Source organism: Phaenicophaeus curvirostris, chromosome 4 (assembly GCF_032191515.1).
Source record: "Phaenicophaeus curvirostris isolate KB17595 chromosome 4, BPBGC_Pcur_1.0, whole genome shotgun sequence".
In the NCBI taxonomy this organism is placed as follows: domain Eukaryota; kingdom Metazoa; phylum Chordata; class Aves; order Cuculiformes; family Cuculidae; genus Phaenicophaeus; species Phaenicophaeus curvirostris.
Window position 1 is genome coordinate 76,409,999 of NC_091395.1, and position 19,912 is coordinate 76,429,910.

The 19,912-nt window shown below is 46.2% G+C and overlaps 1 protein-coding gene across 1 annotated transcript in view; it reads left to right on the forward strand.

The window, feature by feature from the left end:
• ATRN (attractin) overlaps nt 1-19,912 on the forward strand; it is a 198,600-nt gene that overhangs the window by 40,850 nt on the left and 137,838 nt on the right. The window contains exons 2-3 of the mRNA XM_069856613.1: nt 10,000-10,083; nt 14,893-15,006. Coding sequence (XP_069712714.1) covers nt 10,000-10,083; nt 14,893-15,006 — 198 coding nt within the window. The remainder of the gene's footprint in view (nt 1-9,999; nt 10,084-14,892; nt 15,007-19,912) is intronic.

The following is a 19,912-nucleotide window of genomic DNA, read 5'->3' on the forward strand; positions in this document are numbered from 1 at the left end:
ATCCTGGGTTCAGTTTTGGGCCCCTCGCTACAAGAAGGACATTGAGGTGCTGGAGTGTGTCTGGAGAAGAGCAATAAAGCTGGTGAAAGGACTGGAGAGCGAGTCTTTTGAAAGGCAGCTGGTGGACCTGGTGTTGTTTAACCTGGAGAAAAGGAGGCTGAGGGGAGACCTTATCGCTGTCTACAACTGCCTGATGGGAGGTCTTGGCGAGGTGGGTCTTGGCCTCTTCTCCCAAGTAGCAAGTGATAGGATGAGAAGAAGTGGCCTCAAATTGTGCCAGGGAGGTTTAGGTTGGATTTTAGGACAAATGGCTTTCCTGAAAGAGTGGTGAAGCACTGGCAGAGGCTGCCCAGGGCAGTGGTGGAGTCTCCATCCCTGGTAGTGTTCAAAAAGCATGTAGCAGTGACACTTGGTGACGTGGTTTACTAGGCACGGTTGTGTTGGAGTGATGGTTGGACTGGATGACTTTAGAGGTCTTCTTAATTTTAATAGTTCTGTGAAGCAGCCTTTTGTCTTGGTAACATCTCTGCGTGTAATACAGGCACGGGAAAGTGTTTTAAAGAAAAAGAAAGACTGATAGTTGAGATTGGAGTTGTTGCGCTATGTAGACAGAGATCAATGATAACATAGAGATAGGAGAGCAAAGCCACAGAAACCTGCACTTCCAAATTATGGCTTGCGTGAAGAAGTCACTCCTGCACTGAAATAATAATAATAATAATAACAACAACAATAGTAGTAATAATAATAATATCTTTTGTTCTTTGTTTTGCCCAGTAAATTTGAATGGGGGGAAGAATTGGCAGGAGTCAAGGTACACAGTGATGTTTATTTACAGTAGAACTTGGCTGTTTGGTTTGACAGAGATAAAGCTGAGGTTAGCAGTGAGCAGTGCTGCTTTGTGGTCTCTGAGATGGGGCTGGGAATAAAGAAAGAGGAGGCTAGACAGAGATCTAAATTTGGGATATCTGCAGCTGGAATTTAATAGCCTCCAGGAAAGCCTGGGAAGGGCTCTTTATCAGGGAGTGCAGGGAGGGGATGTGGGGGAATGTTTTTAAGCTTTAAAAAGGGATATTGAGATGGGATCTTAGGAAGCAATGTTTTCCTGTGAGGGTGGGGAGGCCCTGGAAGAGGTTGGCCAGGGAAGTTGTGGCTGCCCCATCCCTGGAGGTGTTCAAGGCCAGGTTGGATGGGGCTTGGAGCAGCCTGGTCCAGTGGGAGGTGGCCCTGCCCATGGCAGGGGGGTTGGAACTGGGTGAGCTTTCAGGTCCCTTTGAACCCAAACAACTTTTGTCAGTGCTTCTGATGTGAGGGAATGGTGTTGAAGGAGGGAAATCAACTTTTCCTTCATCGCTTCTGTTGTCTGAGTGTTAAGGTTGGGTAGTTTGGTGTCTTGTCCAATGATTTCTCCACCATGTATTACTTTTAACTTTTCTGAGTTAGGACAGAAAGGGAGCCTTTTCCTTAAAGAGAAACTGCAGTTTGTTTTTAGATGAAATGCTTTTGAAGTTTGTCTCCTTCCCCAGCTGTAGATCTGGTTGGACAGGCTTTAAAGGAAGGACTGGACACTGGGGAGGAGCTCCAGGTGTGGCTCAGGTTATTTAAGCCAAGGAGAGAACAGGTTTCAAGATCAGTGCTGGTGCTGACAGCACCAACCAGCCCCAAAAGAAACTCCTTTGCTGGCATTTACTCTTGGGGACAGCAGAAGAGCAGGAGCAAGGACAATGTGCCCAGTGGAGATGCTATTGACCAACTGGAGAGAGAAAATGTTGGAAAATATTACTTGAGGTAATAGTTTTTGAGGCTGTAGCAGCATTTTTTGCTGCTCAGGCTGTCAACAGTTCAGTCATTTGGGAACTCAGCAGCTTGTCAGATCCTGACATTTCTTCCCCTCTACTCCGCTCTCATGAGATCCCACCTGGATTCCTGTGTCCAGTTCTGGAATCCCCAACATGAGAAAGATATGGAGCTGTTGGAATTGGTCCAGAGGAGGCCACCACGATGATGTGAGGGCTGGAGAACCTCTGCTATGAGGCCAGGCTGAGAGAATTTGGGTTGTGTGAGAGTGGGAGGTGTCCGTGTCCATGGCAGGGGTGTTAGAACTGGATGATCTTTGGGTCCCTTCCAACCTAAACCATTCTGTGGTATCTTTCTGGAGCACAGAGGGATTTAGAAGGTTTGTCAGCATCAGTGCTGCAGGTTGTGACTCACACTGGAGAGACTGCAGTGATCTTCTATGATTCTGTGATTCTTTTTACCTGCTGTGCTGTGTCTGAGCATCCTCTCTCAGCCCTCACAGGGCTTTCCAGGCTCTGCCATTATCTCTGATCAGCAGCCAGGAAATCTCTTTCCATATTTTTACATATCTCAAGCAGAAGGGCAAGGCTAATCTCTTCCTTTGAAGAAACAGTGTTTCCCCTATCAAACTAATGCTGTCAGTCATTCCATTTTCTTTATTATTCTCTGAAGCAAGACAGGTCTTGAGCATCAATTCAACTGTAGCATGGAAAGTGGGATGAAAACAGAAGCTATTAAGCGTCGACAGCAATTGTCATTCCTCTCTGACCACGTTTGCTATAGGCAGAATGGTGCAGAGTGACCTTGAAACATCCGATTCTCTCTGGGAGAATAACCCTGATGAAGATATCACAAAGAACGGTTTTGCGAGCACTGAAATAGCGGCATGTTGGTGTGAGAATGGTTGAAGATGCTCTTTGGTTGCAAAGCCATGAGGTTTTGTAGGGATTTCATGGCCGTGTGCCTCTCTGTTGTGCAGTATAGCAGTAAATGGCATTATTGTGGGAATTCTGACCGCTTACTTTTCAAATTGAGTGTTTGGATTGGCTGGGGTTGGAGCAAAGTAGTGGAGGCACCTTCACCTCCACTTTGTGCGGCTCCTGGCTTGATGGGATTGGCTTGAATGCTCTTTGGAAGTGTTGAGGAGTGTCCCCTTTGGGAATAGGACCTGGGGAGGCTTAGGTTGGGTATTAGGGAAAATGTCTTCACTGGAAGAGTGGTGAAGCACTGGCAGAGGTTTCCGAGGGCAGTGGTAGAGTCTCTATCCCTGGAGGTGTTCAGAAAATGTGTAGAACGTGACACTTGGGCACATGGTTTAGCAGGCACAGTGGTGTCATGTTGATATTCGGACTTGATAATCTTAGAGGTCTTTTCCAACCTAAATGATTCAATGATTTCCTAGCATGATTCAATGATTCTGTTCTACTTTGAACCCTTAATTGTAGGGTTAAGGTGATCAGAGATGATGCTTTTGAGATTACTGTGGCAACAGTGAGATTTGCATGAGTATGCTCTGCTAGAGGACTCTTATCTCATTTGCACTGGGGGCTTTGGACGTTGAAGAGAGTCTCTATGCACATCCATGGTTGTTCGTAGTCTTTGAGTGGGTACCTGTCCTGTATAGACTCATAGAATGGTTTGGGTTGGAAGGGACCTTGAAGCCCATCCAGTTCTGACCCCCTGCCATGGGCAGGGTTCACCTCCCACTAGACCAGGCTGCTCAAGCCTCATCCAGCCTGGCCTTGAACACCTCCAGGGATGGGGCAGCCACAACAGTCCTGGCCAATCTGTTCCAGGGCCTCACTGCCCTCATTGTGAAGCATTTCTTCCTAGTGTCTAATCTAAATCTTCACCCTTCCAATTTAAAGCCATTCCTTCTTGTCCTGTCGCTCCAGGCCCTTGTAAGAAGTCCCTCTCCAGCTTTCTTGTAGGACCTTCAGGTACTGAAAACTGCTCTGAGGTCTCCCTGGAAACTTCACCAGACTGATCAACCCCAACTCTCTCAGCGTGTTCTCATAGCAGAGGTGCTCCAGCCCTCACATCATCTGCGTGGCCTCCTCTCGACCCGTTCCAACAGTTCCATCTCCTTCTTATGTTGGGGATTCCAGAACTGGACACAATACTTCTCCACCTTGATTTTGCAGTGATGTCATAAGTCTCAAACTTGGCATGTAATGATCTCTGTTGTCCCCGCTGTAGCGCTGTACCTGGTGGGCAGAGTTGGGATTTAGCTGTTTTGCTTTAGAAATTCATTAAATAGAGACACAGGTTTTGTTTATCTGCTTCTCTCATCCCCTGTGTGGCTGATCAGGATTTCATGCCTATAAATCAGGGCGTTTGCCATAGGCAACCCTAGAAGGAGACATCCTTTAACCTCGGTGCTTTATGGAGCAATGAACAAAGCTAAATTGTTAATCAATTGAGGCTGGAATGGCATTGTTCTGCTAATAGCCTCTAACAGCCCTTTCTTTATTGGCTTCAACTTCAAATTTACCCAAAACAATGGCTTTTAATTGTGGTTTGCTTGAGGCAGGAGGCGGCACTGGGAAGGGAAAGGGGACAGAGAAGGGAAACTCATTGTCTGCATCCATCTCTAGATTTAGCAACTTCAAAATTAGGATGAGCAATGCAGTTTGGGTTTCTTTTTGTTTTTCATTAGTGGAAAGACTGGGGCTTGAGGTGCTTGTGGATAAGAAGCTCAACATAAGGTGGCAAGGTGTGCTCCCAGCCCAGAAAGCCACCCGTGTCCTGGGCTGCATCCAGAGCAATGTGGCCAGCAGGGCAAGCGAGGGGATTCTGTCCCTCTGCTCTGGTCTCATGAGACCTCACCTGGAGTCCCATATGCAGTTCTGGAATCCCCAGCAGAAGAAGGAGATGGAACTGTTGCAGTGAGTCCAGAGGAAGCCACGGAGATGATCCAAGGGCTGGAGTACCTCTCGTATGAGGCCAGGCTGAGAAAGTTGGAGTTGTTCAGCCTGGAGAAGAGAAAACTCCAGGGAGCTTAGAGCAGCTTCAAGTAATGAAAGAAGCTCTGGGATAGTTGGGGAGGTGCTCTTGATCAGGGAGTGTAGGGACAGGACAAAGGGAATGGTTTTAACCTGAAAAAGGGGAGAATGAGATGAGATCTTGGGAAGAAATGTTTTCCTCTGAAGGTCATGAGGCTCTGGCCCAGGTTGTCCACAGAAGTCATGGTTGCCCCATCCCTAGAGGTGTTCAAGGCCAGGTTGGATGGAGCTTTGAGCAGCCTGATCCAGTGGGAGGTGTCCCTGCCCATGGCAGAGGGTGGATCTGGATGGGCTTTAGGGTCCTCTCAACCTAAACCATTCTATGAACTAAATGCTATGAAATTATTTAGTCCTCAATTATAAACTGCTCTGGAGTTTGTGCCTTTTTGTGTTCAGCAATACGATTGTTTCACATTTGTTAGCTGGTAATTAGGTAACACCTTTGAGTCTTCGCTGAGATGTGCACTTCTTGTCTCTGCAGGAGCTTTGTCAGTGTATACTAATTTGTATTTGAAAAATACACATTGATTGTATTACTTGTGATGTTATTAAAACCACACAGAGTTAAATGCTCTGCTCCAGTACTCAGACAGGGCTTTTCCGCATTGCTCGCTGCCAATTGTGTCGTGTTGGGCTTTTTGGGGGCTCCCAGAACTTGCGGGGAGCACCTAAATACACAGAATCATTGTACATATATTATTTCTCTTTAAAGCAAGCTTTCTTTGTGAGATCTTCCTCCTTTTCATTGCTTCCCTTTTGTCACTGGCTTACAAAAAGCTGCAGCTAGGGTGTAGCAACTGCTGCGTGCAGAGTGGGAGCAGGTACCACCAGGTTAGCAAAGACAAAGAAATGTTTTCCTGTGAGGGTGGGGAGTCCCCTGCCCAGGTTGCCCAAGGAAGCTGTGGTTGCCCCATCCCTGGAGGTGTTCAAGGCCAGGCTGCATGGGGTTTTGAGGAACCTGATGCAGTGGGAGGTGTCCCTGCCCATGGCAGGGGGTAGGACTGGATGATCTTTGAGGTTCCTTCTGACCCAAAGCATTCTGTGATTCTATGAAATGGGCATTGAAATTGCCCCCATTGAGGTGTTTTGTTCCTGGAGTGTTTTTCCTTTCCAGGTTCCTCATGTATTCCCTTCCGGAGCCTCTGCTCGCAGACAGAGCCAAAACATCATGTAGGACATGTCCCAGTTATCAGTGTCCTCGGTGCCACTGTCACGTGTAGCTCACAGCGGGTTCAGCTGGAAGCAACAAGGGGATTGGTTTGCTTTTTCTACTACAGCTGGGAGACGTGTTTGGCTTTCTCTGTTGAATGTAGAGATAAAAATTCCAGTTTGCTTTTCATTCTTCCTATTTATTTCTGGCTGGCTAGGGGTGTTCCTAGAGTAACTTGGGTCTGCTAATCCCCTGCCCATGCCAGTACGTGGGATAACAACTTCATTCCTCTGTCTTTTGCTTTCAGAGATGTCAACTGTGATGTTTTCTTAGTATCTTTTATTTGTCCATAATGGTAGCAGCTTCTGAAGCTCTCAGGAACTTACAGATATGTCCTTAACTAAGAGCATATTAAAAATAGAACAGTTTGAGTTGGAAGGGACCTTAAAGGTCATCTAGTTCCAACACCCTTGCCATGGGCAGGGACATCCCCCGAGATCAGGCTGCCCAAGGCCCCTTCTAACCTGGCTTTGAACACCTCCAGGGATGGGGGAGCCACCATTTCCCTGGGCAACCTGTTCCAGGGCCTCCCCACCCTCTTGGTAAAGAAATTCTTCCTTATGTCTAGCCTAAACCTGCCCCTCTCCAATTTATACCCATTGCCCCTCGTCCCATCACCACAAGCCTTTGTGAGTAGTCCCTCCCCAGCTTTCTTGTAGCTCCTTTCAGGTACTGGAAGGTCACTGTAAGATCTCCTTGGAGCCTTCTCTTCTCCAGGCAGAACAAGCTCAACTCACTGAGCTTCTCCCACTGCTCCAAGTTTTGACATGACTGGGGCTACAGGAATTATTATTTCTTTTCCCCATCGCTCTTGATAGTGCTTCTGTGGTGAACGATTCAGTAATTGTTTCCAGAGAAAATTGTTCAAAGAATTTTTGGAGCAGAGGCTCTTGGAGAGCTTGGCAGATTGCGTAAGGTGGTTTTCCACTTGCGAGATTCGCTCAGGTTTCCAGACTCTGTTTACTCTTGACTGCATGCAAAGAGCTGTCAGGGTTGAAGGGTTGGTACTGTTTGATTCCTGGCTTTTCCACAGATATTATTTTCAAAAGGCTGATGTTGATGACAGAAAAGCCCTAGATGTTATTGCCTACAGTTTGGAATTTGCATCTCATCTTGCAAACTCATGGTCAGTAGATAAGCTGAAGTTTCAAAGATGTTGAAGCCTTAAAATATATATGGAATCATAGAATAGTTTGGGTTGCAAGGGACCTTAAAGCCCATCCAGTTCCACCACCTCCCATGGGCAGGGACACCTCCCACTGGATCAGGTTGCTGAAAGCCTCAGCCCACCTGGTCTTGAACACCATATAATAAATAAATACCCTATATTAACACACCATATTTAATAATATTTATTGTAATAAATTCATATGGAGGAAGAGAAAGGTGGTTTTCAAAATCTCTGGGTTTTATCTTTTTAATTTTGACCGCGGGTGAACCTTAAACGTGCTCGATGGAAAAGATTGTGTAAGACCATTCTGACTCAGTCACAGTATTTCAAAGAGACGAGTTGATAGCATTAACAGATCTCTAGGAAAAGACACAGCAAAAAGTTCCAGGATACCAGCTTTGGGAATTTCTGATCTTACTTCCCTCTCTTTTCTGCTCAGTTTCATTTTCCAGAGTGATTTTGTTGCACTGAAACTGTGTTTTAAGTAGGACGATTTATTTTTGGCAGCAGGCTGTGATTTGCTCCAAACCTTTGCCGACGTTAGAGTTTGTACCTCCCTAGGTAGGAATCCTGCTTCAGGTGCCAAGATGTTCTCTGCCAGAACGTGGTGTTTGGGCATCTTCAGACACTGCTTCCCTTTGAGGTCATTCATAGCTGGTAATTTATTCTCGTAGAATGATTTGAATTGGAAGGGACCTTTACAGGTCATCTGGTCCCACCCTGCTTCAATGAGCAGGGACATCTTCACGTTCATCAAGTTGTTCAGAGCCCCACTGAACGTGAGCTTGGATGTTTCCAGGGATGGGGCATCTCCCACCTCTCTGGGCAACCTGTGCAACCTGTTTCACTACCCTTACTGTAAAAAATTTCTTCCTAATATCTAATGTAACTCTCCCCTCTTTCAGTTTAAAACTGTTTCTCCTCATCCAGTTCCTGCACTGACAAAGAATTCCTCCTCAGCTTTCCTGTATTCCCTTTTCAGTACTGGAAGCTGCTCAAAGGTCTCCCCAGAGCCTTCTCTTCTTCAGGCTGAACAACTCCAACTCTCAGCATGTCCTCGTATGAGAAGTGTTCCAGCCCTTGGACAATCTCTGTGGCCTCCTCTAGACTCTCTCCAACAGATCCATGTCTTGCTGAGGACTCCAGAACTGGACACAGGGCTCTAGATGGGGCCTCACAGGAGCAGAGGAGAAGGGGAGAATCCCCTTCCTTCACCTTCTGGTCACGCTTTTTTGGACGCAGCCCAGGATGTGGTTGGCTCTCTGGGCTGTGAGCACACACTGTTGGCTCATGTCCAGGTTCTTGTCCATCAGTCCTTCTCTTTCAACTGTTCCTGCTATGCCTCTGCTAGTGGTTAAAACCGATCTGGAATGTTTTGACCAATGCGTATGAGGTGGGAGCGTTTATTCCAACAATCTAGGTCTTGGTTTTGTCTCCAATCCATGTGCGTTACTACCAGTCTCTATACTAAGGCAGAAGAAGTAGAACCTCCATGGCTATTGGTAGCTGAAGTTATGTTTTGGATCTATTGCCTCAAACTTCTGCTGTGTCCATCTCCCTCAGCCTTGATGAAGTGTGATTGTCTTCTCTGTTGTCTGTGGTCTTTGGAGAAAAACCTGCCTTCTTCAAATGGTGAAAAGGAGAAGTTACAACTGCCTTTTTTTTGTCTGGCAATGTGGATGTGTTCAGTTGTCACATTTTGAGTAGGAGTGATTGAACATGAAAGCAGGTTTTGCACAGCCTTGCTCACGCTCTCCAGTACCTGATATTCATCCTCATTACATGTAATTAATGAGCATTACAAGTAATGAGCACGAATACCGATTTCCTTTGTGCCACAACAAAGGATTAAGCACAGTTCTGGAATATGCCGTGAACTTTTCATCACAACACCCGCCTGGGTTTGCTGCTCCTTGTTTGGACATCACTTCAAGCTGTGTCTCAGCACATTCAGTTGTCTGGAGTTTGCACTGCACGATGTTTTGCAGATGTTGTCACAAATGAGTCCTTTACTGGCTTTGTTCCCTTCTCCCTTTCCAAGATATCTTCAGTTCGTAATGCTTTAGGTGCTTGTGTTCAGAGTGTCCTGAGATGAATGATTCCAACTCTACTTTCTGCTTTTACATCCTTTCTGGAGTCTTTTTGCTACTGGAAAGTTGTCACCTCCTGTTTATAAGTGCAGAGGGATGTTCATAGGTGTGTCCTGAGCCCGTCTTGCCGTGGGGACCGCTCAGCTCTTCGATCACTCAGTATGGGGTGACATGGGGATGGGAACGCGCTATCAAAGGTGTGGGGTGCTGGATCTGCTGTGCTCTGACCTTATCCTGAGTTACGCACCCGTTGATGTGTGAGGAATTAAGGTCTTCACACTGGAAGGTTACAGGGATCAACATTTCGTTCAGGAGGTGGTCAAGGTCTTAATGAAGTGTTAAACACGGTGTTGGTCACATCAGGGACTTCAGCTGAGTTTCTTGCAAGGATTGTGTGACCACTATGAATAAATAGTTCAGGAATAACTTTAGCTTCTGTGTTAGGGAATCCCTTTTGCTGGCTGCTGGTGTTAATCTGTCTTAGTCTTTGGGGAGAAAGCATCGCTCTGAGCTGCCGTTCCATCAGGGCAATCATCACAAAGCACGTTACAGACACTGTAAGAGTCTCTAAGTCCCAACTGACCACTGTCGTGTTGTTGTTGGTTGGTTTGTAGTGGCTCTTAAGGACATAAAAGCCTAATCAGAAAATCTTCTCATTTTAGGAAACCCTTTATGAGTGTTTAATCCCACTGGAGACTAACTCTTCTCTTTGTGTTTTATTTACAGACTCACGGGACCTTCGGGCTATGTCACGGATGGGCCTGGGAATTACAAATACAAAACCAAATGCACCTGGCTCATTGAAGGAAGGTGAGTGTAGAAAACTTCTTGGGCTTCAGTGTTGTTTAATGTGACTTTTATCTGCACTGGGTATTTCTAGATCTCAGAATTCCCTTTTTTTTCTGTTTTTAGAATCAGACAGGGCAGCTTTTAGATACTCTTGGTAAATATGAGGATTTTAATGCAGCTGAGCCTTCCAAACTGACTTCTGATTTTGAGGTTTGCTCTGTAAAATACCCTTTGCATAGAAACCGGCTGTGGAAAACAAGAATAAATGCACCTGTGACAATAAATAAAGAACTAAAAGTTATTTAACTCTTAGCATTGTGTGCCGTTTGGATGCTTGGGATTAGCTTTGTATGGGACACCTTGGCAGCATGAAAAAGCCGGAGCAATTTCTGCTGAAGTTCATGCTTTTTTATTCCTGAGGTGTAGGAGGGAGGGACTGTCTGACTATATTTTTTGCAGGAAGTTCCTTAGACCTTGTCCACTCATTTCTCTCCCCTTCCTGTATTTGCTCTTTTTGTTAGTTGTTGTGATTTTGTGTGGAGATTTTAGGAGTAACCTATTTGGTTCATATCCTCTGGGTAACAATGCATCAGAGCATCTGACTTGTTAAAATACATTTTACATACTGCCCAGCTGACACTAAGAGTGTAAGATCAATTTGTACCATCTCTACAACCTTGCATGGTCTGTTACGATGTTATGTGTTAACAGCCTCGCATGCAGTCGCGTTCCCTACTGTTCTCTGAATCTCTAAGTAAAGAATCACAGAATCATTAAGGTTAGAAAGGGCCTCTAAAATCATCCAGTCCAACCATCTGCTCGACACCACTGTGCCTGCTAAACCATGTCCCCAAGTGCCATGGCCACACGGTTTTTGAACACCTCCTGGGATGGAGACTCCACCACCTCCCTGGGCAGCCTCTACTAGTGCTTGAGAATCCTTTCAGTGAAGAATTTTTTTCTGATGTCCAATCTAAACTTCACTTGACGCAGCTTGAGGCCATTCCCTCTTGTCTTATCACCTGTCACTTGAGAAATGAGACCAACACTCACCTCTCTGCAACCCCGTTCTAGGTATTTGTAGAGAGCGATGGGGTCTCCTCTGAGCCTCTTCTTCTCTAGGCTAAATAACCTCAGTTCCCTCAGCCACTCCTTGTAAGCCTTATTCCAGCACCTTCACTAGCTCCTCTAGATGTTCTCCAGCCCCTCAATGTTCTTCTTGGACTGAGGGGCCCAAAACTGAACCCAGGATTCGAGGCGCGGCCTCACCAGCACTGAGTCTAGGGGCACAATCACTTCCCTGCTCCTGCTGGCCACACTGTTTCCAATCCAGGTCCAAGATGCTGTTGGCCTTCTTGGCCACCTGGGCCACTGCTGGCTCACATTCAGCCACTGTCAACCCAAGACCCCCAGGTTCTTCTCTGCCAGGCAGCTTTCCAGCCACTCGTCCCCAAGCCAGTAGCGCTGTACAGCATTTTTGTGTCCCAAGAGCAGAACTCGATACTTGGCCTTGTTAAACCTCATCCCATAATTTCTCTTGCAGTTATCTACTGTCAGCTGAAGGCTTTTGGCTCCTTGGTGGATCAGAACTTACTAAAATCCCAGGGTACCTTTTTTTCTGTAGCTTAATGTTTCAGAGGTCTGATGGCTGGAGGGGAGTTGGTATTCATCTACTTCAAACGTTTATTTTGGATGAGTATCTTAAATACCTAAGCTCTCCACGTACTCAAAGGTAAGGGCTGAGCTATTCCAGAGCCACCCAGAACCTTGAAACTGGGAGCCTACCACCCACTACTGCCTATATAAGGAGCTCAGTTCTTTTATTTGGCTGAGATCAAAAGTTAGATGCTCTAAGTGGCAACACCCCGTGATTTTTGTAGCTAATAAATATACAGCTGCAGACAGCTTGGAATTACAAACAGTTAAAAAATGTTTTGCGAGGATGTTATTACGGACAAACCAGCCTCAGCAATCCCAGTACAGCCAGCTTAACCTTTCTGAAGGACAGAATCATAGAATGGTTTGGGTTGGAAGGGACCTTAAAGATCATCCAGTTCCCACCCCCTCCCATGAGCAGAGACACCTCCAATTGGACCAGGTTGCTCAAAGCCTCATCCAACCTGTCCTTGAGCACCTCCAGGGATGGGGGAGCCACCACGTCTCTGGGCATCCTGTTTTATTTTTCAAGGGGGAATTTCTTGCTCTGTAATAATAATCAAGTGAGCTGCGCGTGCAATGCTGCCTTACTACTAGAAAAGAGGGGGCAAAAATAAGCATGTGTGCATCTCCGCATACTGTAATAATTTTGTGATTTTGTGATTCTGTTCTACTTTGAACCTTTAGTTGTTGGGTTGAGGTGATCAGAGGTGATGCTTCCAGGATTCCAGTGGCAGCAGTGATGTTTGCATGAGTTTACTCATCTTGAGGACTATGTTAATCTCATTTGCACAAGGACTTTGGACATGAGTTGGAGTCTCTATGTGCACCAGCATGGTTTGTAGTCTTTGGATGGGTGCCTGTCCATAGAATGGGTTGGATTGGAAGGGACCTCAAAGCCCATCCAGTTCCAACACCCCCGCCGTGGGCAGGGACACCTCCCACTGGACCGAGCTTCTCAAGGCCCCGTCCAATCTGGCCTTGAATGCCTCCAGGAAGGGAGCATCCACCACTTCCCTGGATAATGCGACTCATGTTTTTATCAGAAGTGAAGTGCTGCTCGTGTTTCCCCCGATAGTGCCTCCATAACTGCTGCTTCAGCCTTTGTTTGCTTGTACTGAGAGGCTTCCTAAGAACTATCACTTCAGTTTGAACTGAGACCTTACTTGCTGGGAAGAGGATAGAAATGTTCCTCCTTCTTTCATAGCCAGGCATTTAGAGGGATGTCCTTTTCCTGCTTCTGATCGTACCCTGCTGTCAGAGGATGGTGGTAAACATCAAGGAGATAATCACGCCGGTTAAAGCAGCTGAAACACCCACCCATGTGAGAATAGCCCAAGCTCTCTGCCAAATGTGAAATTCCCAGAGAGATCTGGACTTGGAAAACAGCATCTGCACAGCTGTTAAATTCTGCTGAGTGCCCTCACGTGGTTGGGATCATAGAATCTTAGAATAGTTTGGGTTGGAAGGGACCTTAAAGATCATCCAGTTCCAACCCCCCTGCGATGGGCAGGGACATCCCACTGGATCAGGCTGCCTAAGGCCCCATCTAACCTACCTTTGAACCCCTCCAGGGATGGAGCAGCCACCCCTTCCTTGGGCAACCTGTATGCTAGCATGTGGGAGGGCTTTTGAGGTTAGCAAGTGATGGCACAATCCAAATGTGCCATTAACGGTGTTAGATAAATTCAGCTGTAAAATAAACCGTGTGTTCCTCCACTCATTTCTATTTGTACCATTCCTGACTCTTCTTGGCCGATATCTGTGCTTTGCCCTCATCCTGGGGATGTCCTTTTCATTTTCCTCCAGGAGCACAAGACAAGGCAGATGAGATCCAACCAGTGCGAGGATCCACCTGTAGCCATGTGCCTTGTGATTCTGCAAACAGAGCTGTCTGTTAATTAGTCGTTAGCCGTAGCAAAGATAATCCCTTTCTTTTTGTTCTTGGTCTGAAGCTTCTATTGATTAAGTATTTCTTTCTGCTCTACAGCTGTCAGACGGTTAAAAGAGAAGCAAACCCCCTACGATTACATCGGCCACCCAGTTTGGAAACGATGAGCACTCTTTGTCCTTTTGCTTTAAGCAAGACATTATCCTTGAGTTCCACCTGCGGTTCTTTTTCCGAAGGCCTAGAGCGGATCATTGTGCCTCTCAAACGATATTCTTTCACAGAATAACTCCCTAGAGAGTTCCCCTTCTGTGGGGAGGAAGGACTTCGTGGCAAGCTGACATTTTATTAATTTATTTGATTAGGATGAACAAGGATTTCATCTGAACCCAAGGGCAGCGCTGTTGAAGGGATCCTAATCGCTTATGTCTCTCTTTTCAGCAGCTACAGCTGTAGGTAGGAAAAAGCAGAGCTGCTATAGGTTCATTTTCGTTTTATTTCGGGGTCCAAGCACAATGTTAGTGGTGTTTTTGCCCTCCTTGTGCTGAGCCCTAATTTAGAGATCTGCTGCGGCTTCTGTGTGCTTCTCTTTCGAAGCGCCTTTGCCTATTAGGCATGAAACTACTGATACTTAAATGCATGTTTCTTGGTTATGGCTTAGTGGGCATCTTTTATATATGGAGTGAAAGAAGCGCTGAGCAGCTTTGGTGTCTGACCTACTGTTTGCATCATCACATCAAGGACATAAAACTTTTTTCCTGCTGATACGGAGAACAGAAGCCTGAGGGGAGACCTTGTTGCTCTCTGCAATTACCTGAAAGGAGGTTGTAGTGAGGTGGGTGTTGGTCTCTTCTCTCAAGTAACAAGTGATAGGATGAGGGGAAGTGTCCTCAAGTTGCTCCAAAGAAGGTTTAGATTGGATATTAGGAAAAATTTCTTTACCCAGAAGCGGTCAAGCACTGGAAGAGGCTGCCCATGGCAGAGCTGGAGTCGCCATCTCTGGAGGGGTTCAAAAAAATGTGTAGATGTGGCACTTGGAGACATGATTTAGTAGGCACGGTGGTGTTGGAGTGGATGATCTTAGAGGTCTTTTCCAACCTTGATGATTTTATGAAAAGAAGAAATCCACAGCATGTTTGATGCATCTGCAGTTATGCCAAGTCTCTCAGTTTTAGTCTCACTTAGAGGAGAGCTTTAAACAGAGGGCTTGATTGGAGGGACTTTGCCACGTGTGTCGAGCAGCCAATTACTAATCTTTTATTAATGAATATTTTTTTTTTTTACAGGCCAAACACAATCCTGAGGCTTCGATTCAATCACTTCGCCACAGAGTGCAGCTGGGACCATTTGTACGTGTATGATGGCGATTCAATTTACGCTCCCTTGTTGGCAGCTTTTAGGTGAGTTTCCCCTTTGTAAGACCCTCCCTGTGTATGAGGATGTTTCTTTAAGTCGGAGCCTGATCAAAATGTGGCTTCTAGGAGTATAAATATATTCCAGTAGTCTAAATATATGACAGGGCAAATCCAGCACATATAGCAAGAGTCCTTTTGTGCAGTCGTCGTCAGCATAAACAATTCAGGAGTTGTTTTTCCTTTTACAATGAGCAGCTCATGGAAGTATTATGTTTTCATTTCCAAATCCCGATTATTTGAGACACAAAAGTTACTGTCATCCGGTTGAGCTTGAGATGATTCGCTGTGCAGGCTCCTTCTGAAGTAGAAAACTGCCCCATTTATCGTTTCTGAACATCACTTTGGTTTAACTCTTCGTGTGTCAGAAGCTGAGTAATCGACATTGCAGAGGTCTTGTAGAACCACGTATGTTAAACTTTACATTTTTAAAGTCTCTGGAACGCGTTCAGAAACAACAATGATAGGTCAGACAGCCTTGTAGAAACATGTGCAACAATATCTCTTCTTCTGACACTGACTGGAGCTTGGCTGGTTTCTCTGTGACAAGAGACAGACTCGCGGATGCTAATTAACACTTGACATTTCAGAGAGAGACCTAAATACGACTTGGGCATTTATGTGCATCAGTCTTGCAGTAACGAGCACCACCTTAAGTTTTCTGTTCTTTTAGCGGAAAATAGGAAAATAATCCCAAGAGGAGCATGGAAAAACTAATGGTTCCCTTCAGACTCCACTATTCCAAGCAGCTGATTAACTGTTTCCAGTTTGAACCTTCTTCTGTCTTAGAATCATAGAATCACTTGGTTGGAAAAGAACTTTGAGGTCGTAGAGTCCAGCTGTACCTGTCCACTACTAAACCAGATCCTTGAGCACCTCCTCTGCCTGGTTTTTAAACCCCTCCAGGGATGGGGACTCCACCACCTCCCTGGGCAGCCTCTGCCAGGGCCCGAGAACTCTTTCGGTGAAGAAATGTTCTGTGCTTCTTTTCATTTGTGAAGTGAAATTCTAAAAATACTTCATGGTTGTTTTCAAAAATCTGTGTAATCCTTATGAGAGAAGTTCAACACAGGAACAAAAGTTGATAAAAAGAACAAAAAACACCATGTGTTTTTGGTCTTAACTGAAAATGCAGAGTTGTTTTGTTGTGATAGAGTGCTTCCTGTAAACCTTCGGACTAAAACCGAGGTCAAAGCAGGGCACACAAATGAATTATTCTTGTTATTCTCACTGCTTCCAAAGAAGAATCATAGAATGGTTTGAATTAGAAGGGACTTTAAAGCTCATCCAGTTCTACCATGGGCAGGGATGTGAAGAAGAAACCTTCTCTCTTCTAAAATTCTCCAAAAACTTTGTAAGTGCAACCTGGAAGCCCTCTCCCGCTATCACATGCTGAATTCATGCTCAGGAAGAGAGTGTGTTTTTCTGAACATTATGAGGTTCAACGAGGCCAAGTGCAAGGTCCTACACCTGGGTTGGAGTGGTCTGTGCTTCGGGTACAGGCTGGGGGATGATGTGATTGAGAGCAGCCCTGAGGACAAGGACTTGGGGTGCTGGGGGATGAGAAGCTCGACATGAGCTGGCAATGAGCACTCGCAGCCCAGAAACCAACCGTGTCCTGGGCTGCGTCCAAAGCAACGTGGCCAGCAGGGCCAGGGAGGGGATCCTGCTCCTCTGCTCCACTCTGGTGAGACCCCACCTGGAGTCCTTCATTCAGTTCTGGAATCCCCAGCATAAGAAGGAGATGGAACTGGTGGAACAGGTCCGGAGGAGGCCACAGAGATGATGTGAGGGCTGGAGAACCTTTGCCGTGAGGACAGGTTGAGAGACTTAGGGTTGTTTAACCTGGAGAAGAGAAGGCTCTGGGGCGACCTTAGAGCATCTTCCAGTACCTGAAGGAGCTCCAGAAAAGCTGAGGAGGAGCGTATTGAAAGGGCCTGGAGTGATAGGATGAGGGGGAACGGCTTCAGGTTGGAAGGGGGAAGATTTAGATTAGACTTCAGGAGGGAATGTCGTGGATGTCTTCTCCTTTAGGTGTTCAAGGCCAGGTTGGATGGAGCTTTGAGCAGCCTGGTCCAGAGGGAGGTGTCCCTGCCCGTGACAGGGGGTGGAACTGGATGGGCTTTGAGGTCCCTTCCAACCCGAACTGTTCTGTGATTGTGTTAGGCAGAAGTGTCATCTTGATTCAGAGTCATTTTGCTCTGATGGAGCTCATATTTAATACGCTGTTGAAAAGGTGAAACAATCATGATTTGTGCCTCCAGTTTCTTGTGTGTTTTCCAAAAATTAATAGGCTTTTAAAATTGAGGTTAGGAGTAGTTCACAGCATTTACAATTACGGTTCAGACTTGAAAATCATCTGTAAATCACTGGGAAGTCTGTGCTGGAGGACAGGCAAGCGTGAGCTTAATACAATAAAATTTTTGAGGTAGGAAAAAAAATCAATTATTTTTTTAATTGCTTCCTAAGATGACATTTGAATTTCATCTTCATTAGGAGTGGGCTGTGTTCTTCAGTAAAGCAAGTTCAGGAAGCAGCAGATGTTTCTAATTTTGATGAAGTGCAAAAAAGCATCTGGTGAAAAACACCTTTCTCTGATATAAAAATAAATGCACTGGAATATTTCAAAAGCAGTGTTGATATTTTATCTCTTTTCTTGGCTTACATTAAATTTTAATATCAGCCATAACCATATTTCACTCCTCACTATTTTTACACTGTGCCAGGGGATTTGCAGCACTGAGCTTCGTACAGTTGGACACTGTCAACTTTCGGAGTTTGTTGATAAATGCTGTAAATTCCTCCTCCTCTAAAGCTCAGTTTTTGTTACCTCCTTGGCTCTTTACAGCAGTTGCCGGAGCCCTTGCTTCCTTCACTGCTCTGATCTCTTTTTCTTGACCTTTTGAGCAGAGAATCATAGAGTGGTTTGAGTTGGAAGGGACATTAAAGCCCATCCCGTTCCACCGCCTGCCATGGGCAGGGACGGGAAAAAGAAATTCCATAAAGTATGGAAAGGAATCAATTCCCATTTCATAGAATCACACAGTGGTTTGGGTTGGAAGGAACCTCAAAGATGATTCAGCTCCAACCCCTGTTGCCACATGAGCAGGGACACCTCCCACTGGACCAGGCTGCTCCAAGCCCCATCCAACCTGGCCTTGAACACCTCCAGGGATGGGGCAGCCACCACTTCTCTGGGCAACCTGGGCCAGGACCTCCCCACCCTCATCCTCCAGAATTCTGATGCTTCCTTTTGTTTGTTCACAATGCGATATTTACCCTGAATATAAGATGATGCTAGAAATCCTCAGCACTACAGTATGGAGGAACATTAAATTGGTTTTATCAATTTTAACTGTGATAAATATTTGCAGAATGCAAACATTTACACAGGGCAAGTGTCTGCAGAATGTGTTTACTAAACTCCTTGTAGTCTGAGTGCCCCAGGGCCAGCCTGGTCCTGCACATTAAAGCTTTTTATTCTATTAAGCAAGGTTAAAAATATCTTTGCTGGATTATATTTGTGATTGTAGGCAACGTGGGACTGTAGAAATGCGCTGCTTCAAAAATACAGTGAAAGATTACCTGAAAGGAGGTTGTGGAGAGGAGGGAGCTGGGCTCTTCTTCCAAGTGACGGGGGACAGGACGAGAGGGAATGGCCTCAAGCTCTGCCAAGGGAGGTTCAGGCTGGACATTAGGAAAAAATTTTTCATGGAAAGGGTCATTGGGCACTGGCAGAGGCTGCCCAGGGAGGGGGTTGAGTCACCTTCCCTGGAGGGGTTTAAGGCACGGGTGGACGAGGTGCTGAGGGACAGGGGTTAGAGATTGATGGGAATGGTTGGACTCGATGATCCAGTGGGTCTCTTCCAGCCTGGTTATTCTATGATTCTATGAAATGGAAATCCAGCCTGTTTGTCTGCACCAAATGAAGAAAACTGCAGCAGATAAACTGCGATCACTATCTATGAGCTTTGTTGGCTGTGTTCTCAACTTCACTCCATGTTAAACATTTACTGGAGCTACTTTCCGACCTTTAATTTCATTTTGCGCTGGTCCGTGGGCTGTGTTTTCCTCTTTGAAAGCAATCCTGCTCTTGCAAGCCCTTTGGCTGTGGCTCTGCACTTGACGCTGAGGGTGCATTTGGCTCGTGGTTGCTCTCCAGTGCCAGCACGGTTGTGGTGGCAACGCAGACACACAGCAGTGACTGCCCCACAGTCACTTGTGGTGACTCCGCGTGAGCTCCTGTACCCTCAGGAAACACGACCTGCCTTTTTAAGTTGAGGATGAATCATAGAATCACAGAATGATTTAGGTTGGAAGGGACGTTAAAGCCCATCTAGGTCCAACCCCCTGCCATGGGCAGGGACACCTCCCACTGGACGAGGTTGCTCAAAGCCCCATCCAACCTGGCCTTGAACACCTCCAGGGATAGGGCAGCCACAGCTGCCCTAGCTAACCTTGGCCAGGGTCTCCCCACCCTCATTGTGAAGAATTTCTTCCTAATTTCCAATCTAAATCTTTCCCCTTCCAATTTAAAGCCGTTCCCCCTTGTCCTGTCAATCCAGCCCCTTGTAATAAGCTCCTGCCTAGCCTTCCTGGAGCCCCTTCAGGTACTTGAAGCTGCTCTAAGGTCTCCCAGGAGCCTTCTCTTCTCCAGGCTGAATAACCTCAACTCTCTCAGCCTGGCCTGACAGCAGAGGTGCTCCAACACTTGCATCCTCTCTGTGGCATCCTGTGGACCCATTCCAACAGTTCCATCTCCTTGTTCTGTTAAGGATTCCAGAACTGGACACAGGACTCCAGGTGGGATCTCATGAGAGCAGAGCGGCCGAATCCCCTCCCTCACCCTGCTGGCCACGCTGCTTTGGATGCAGCCCAAGACACGATTGGTTTC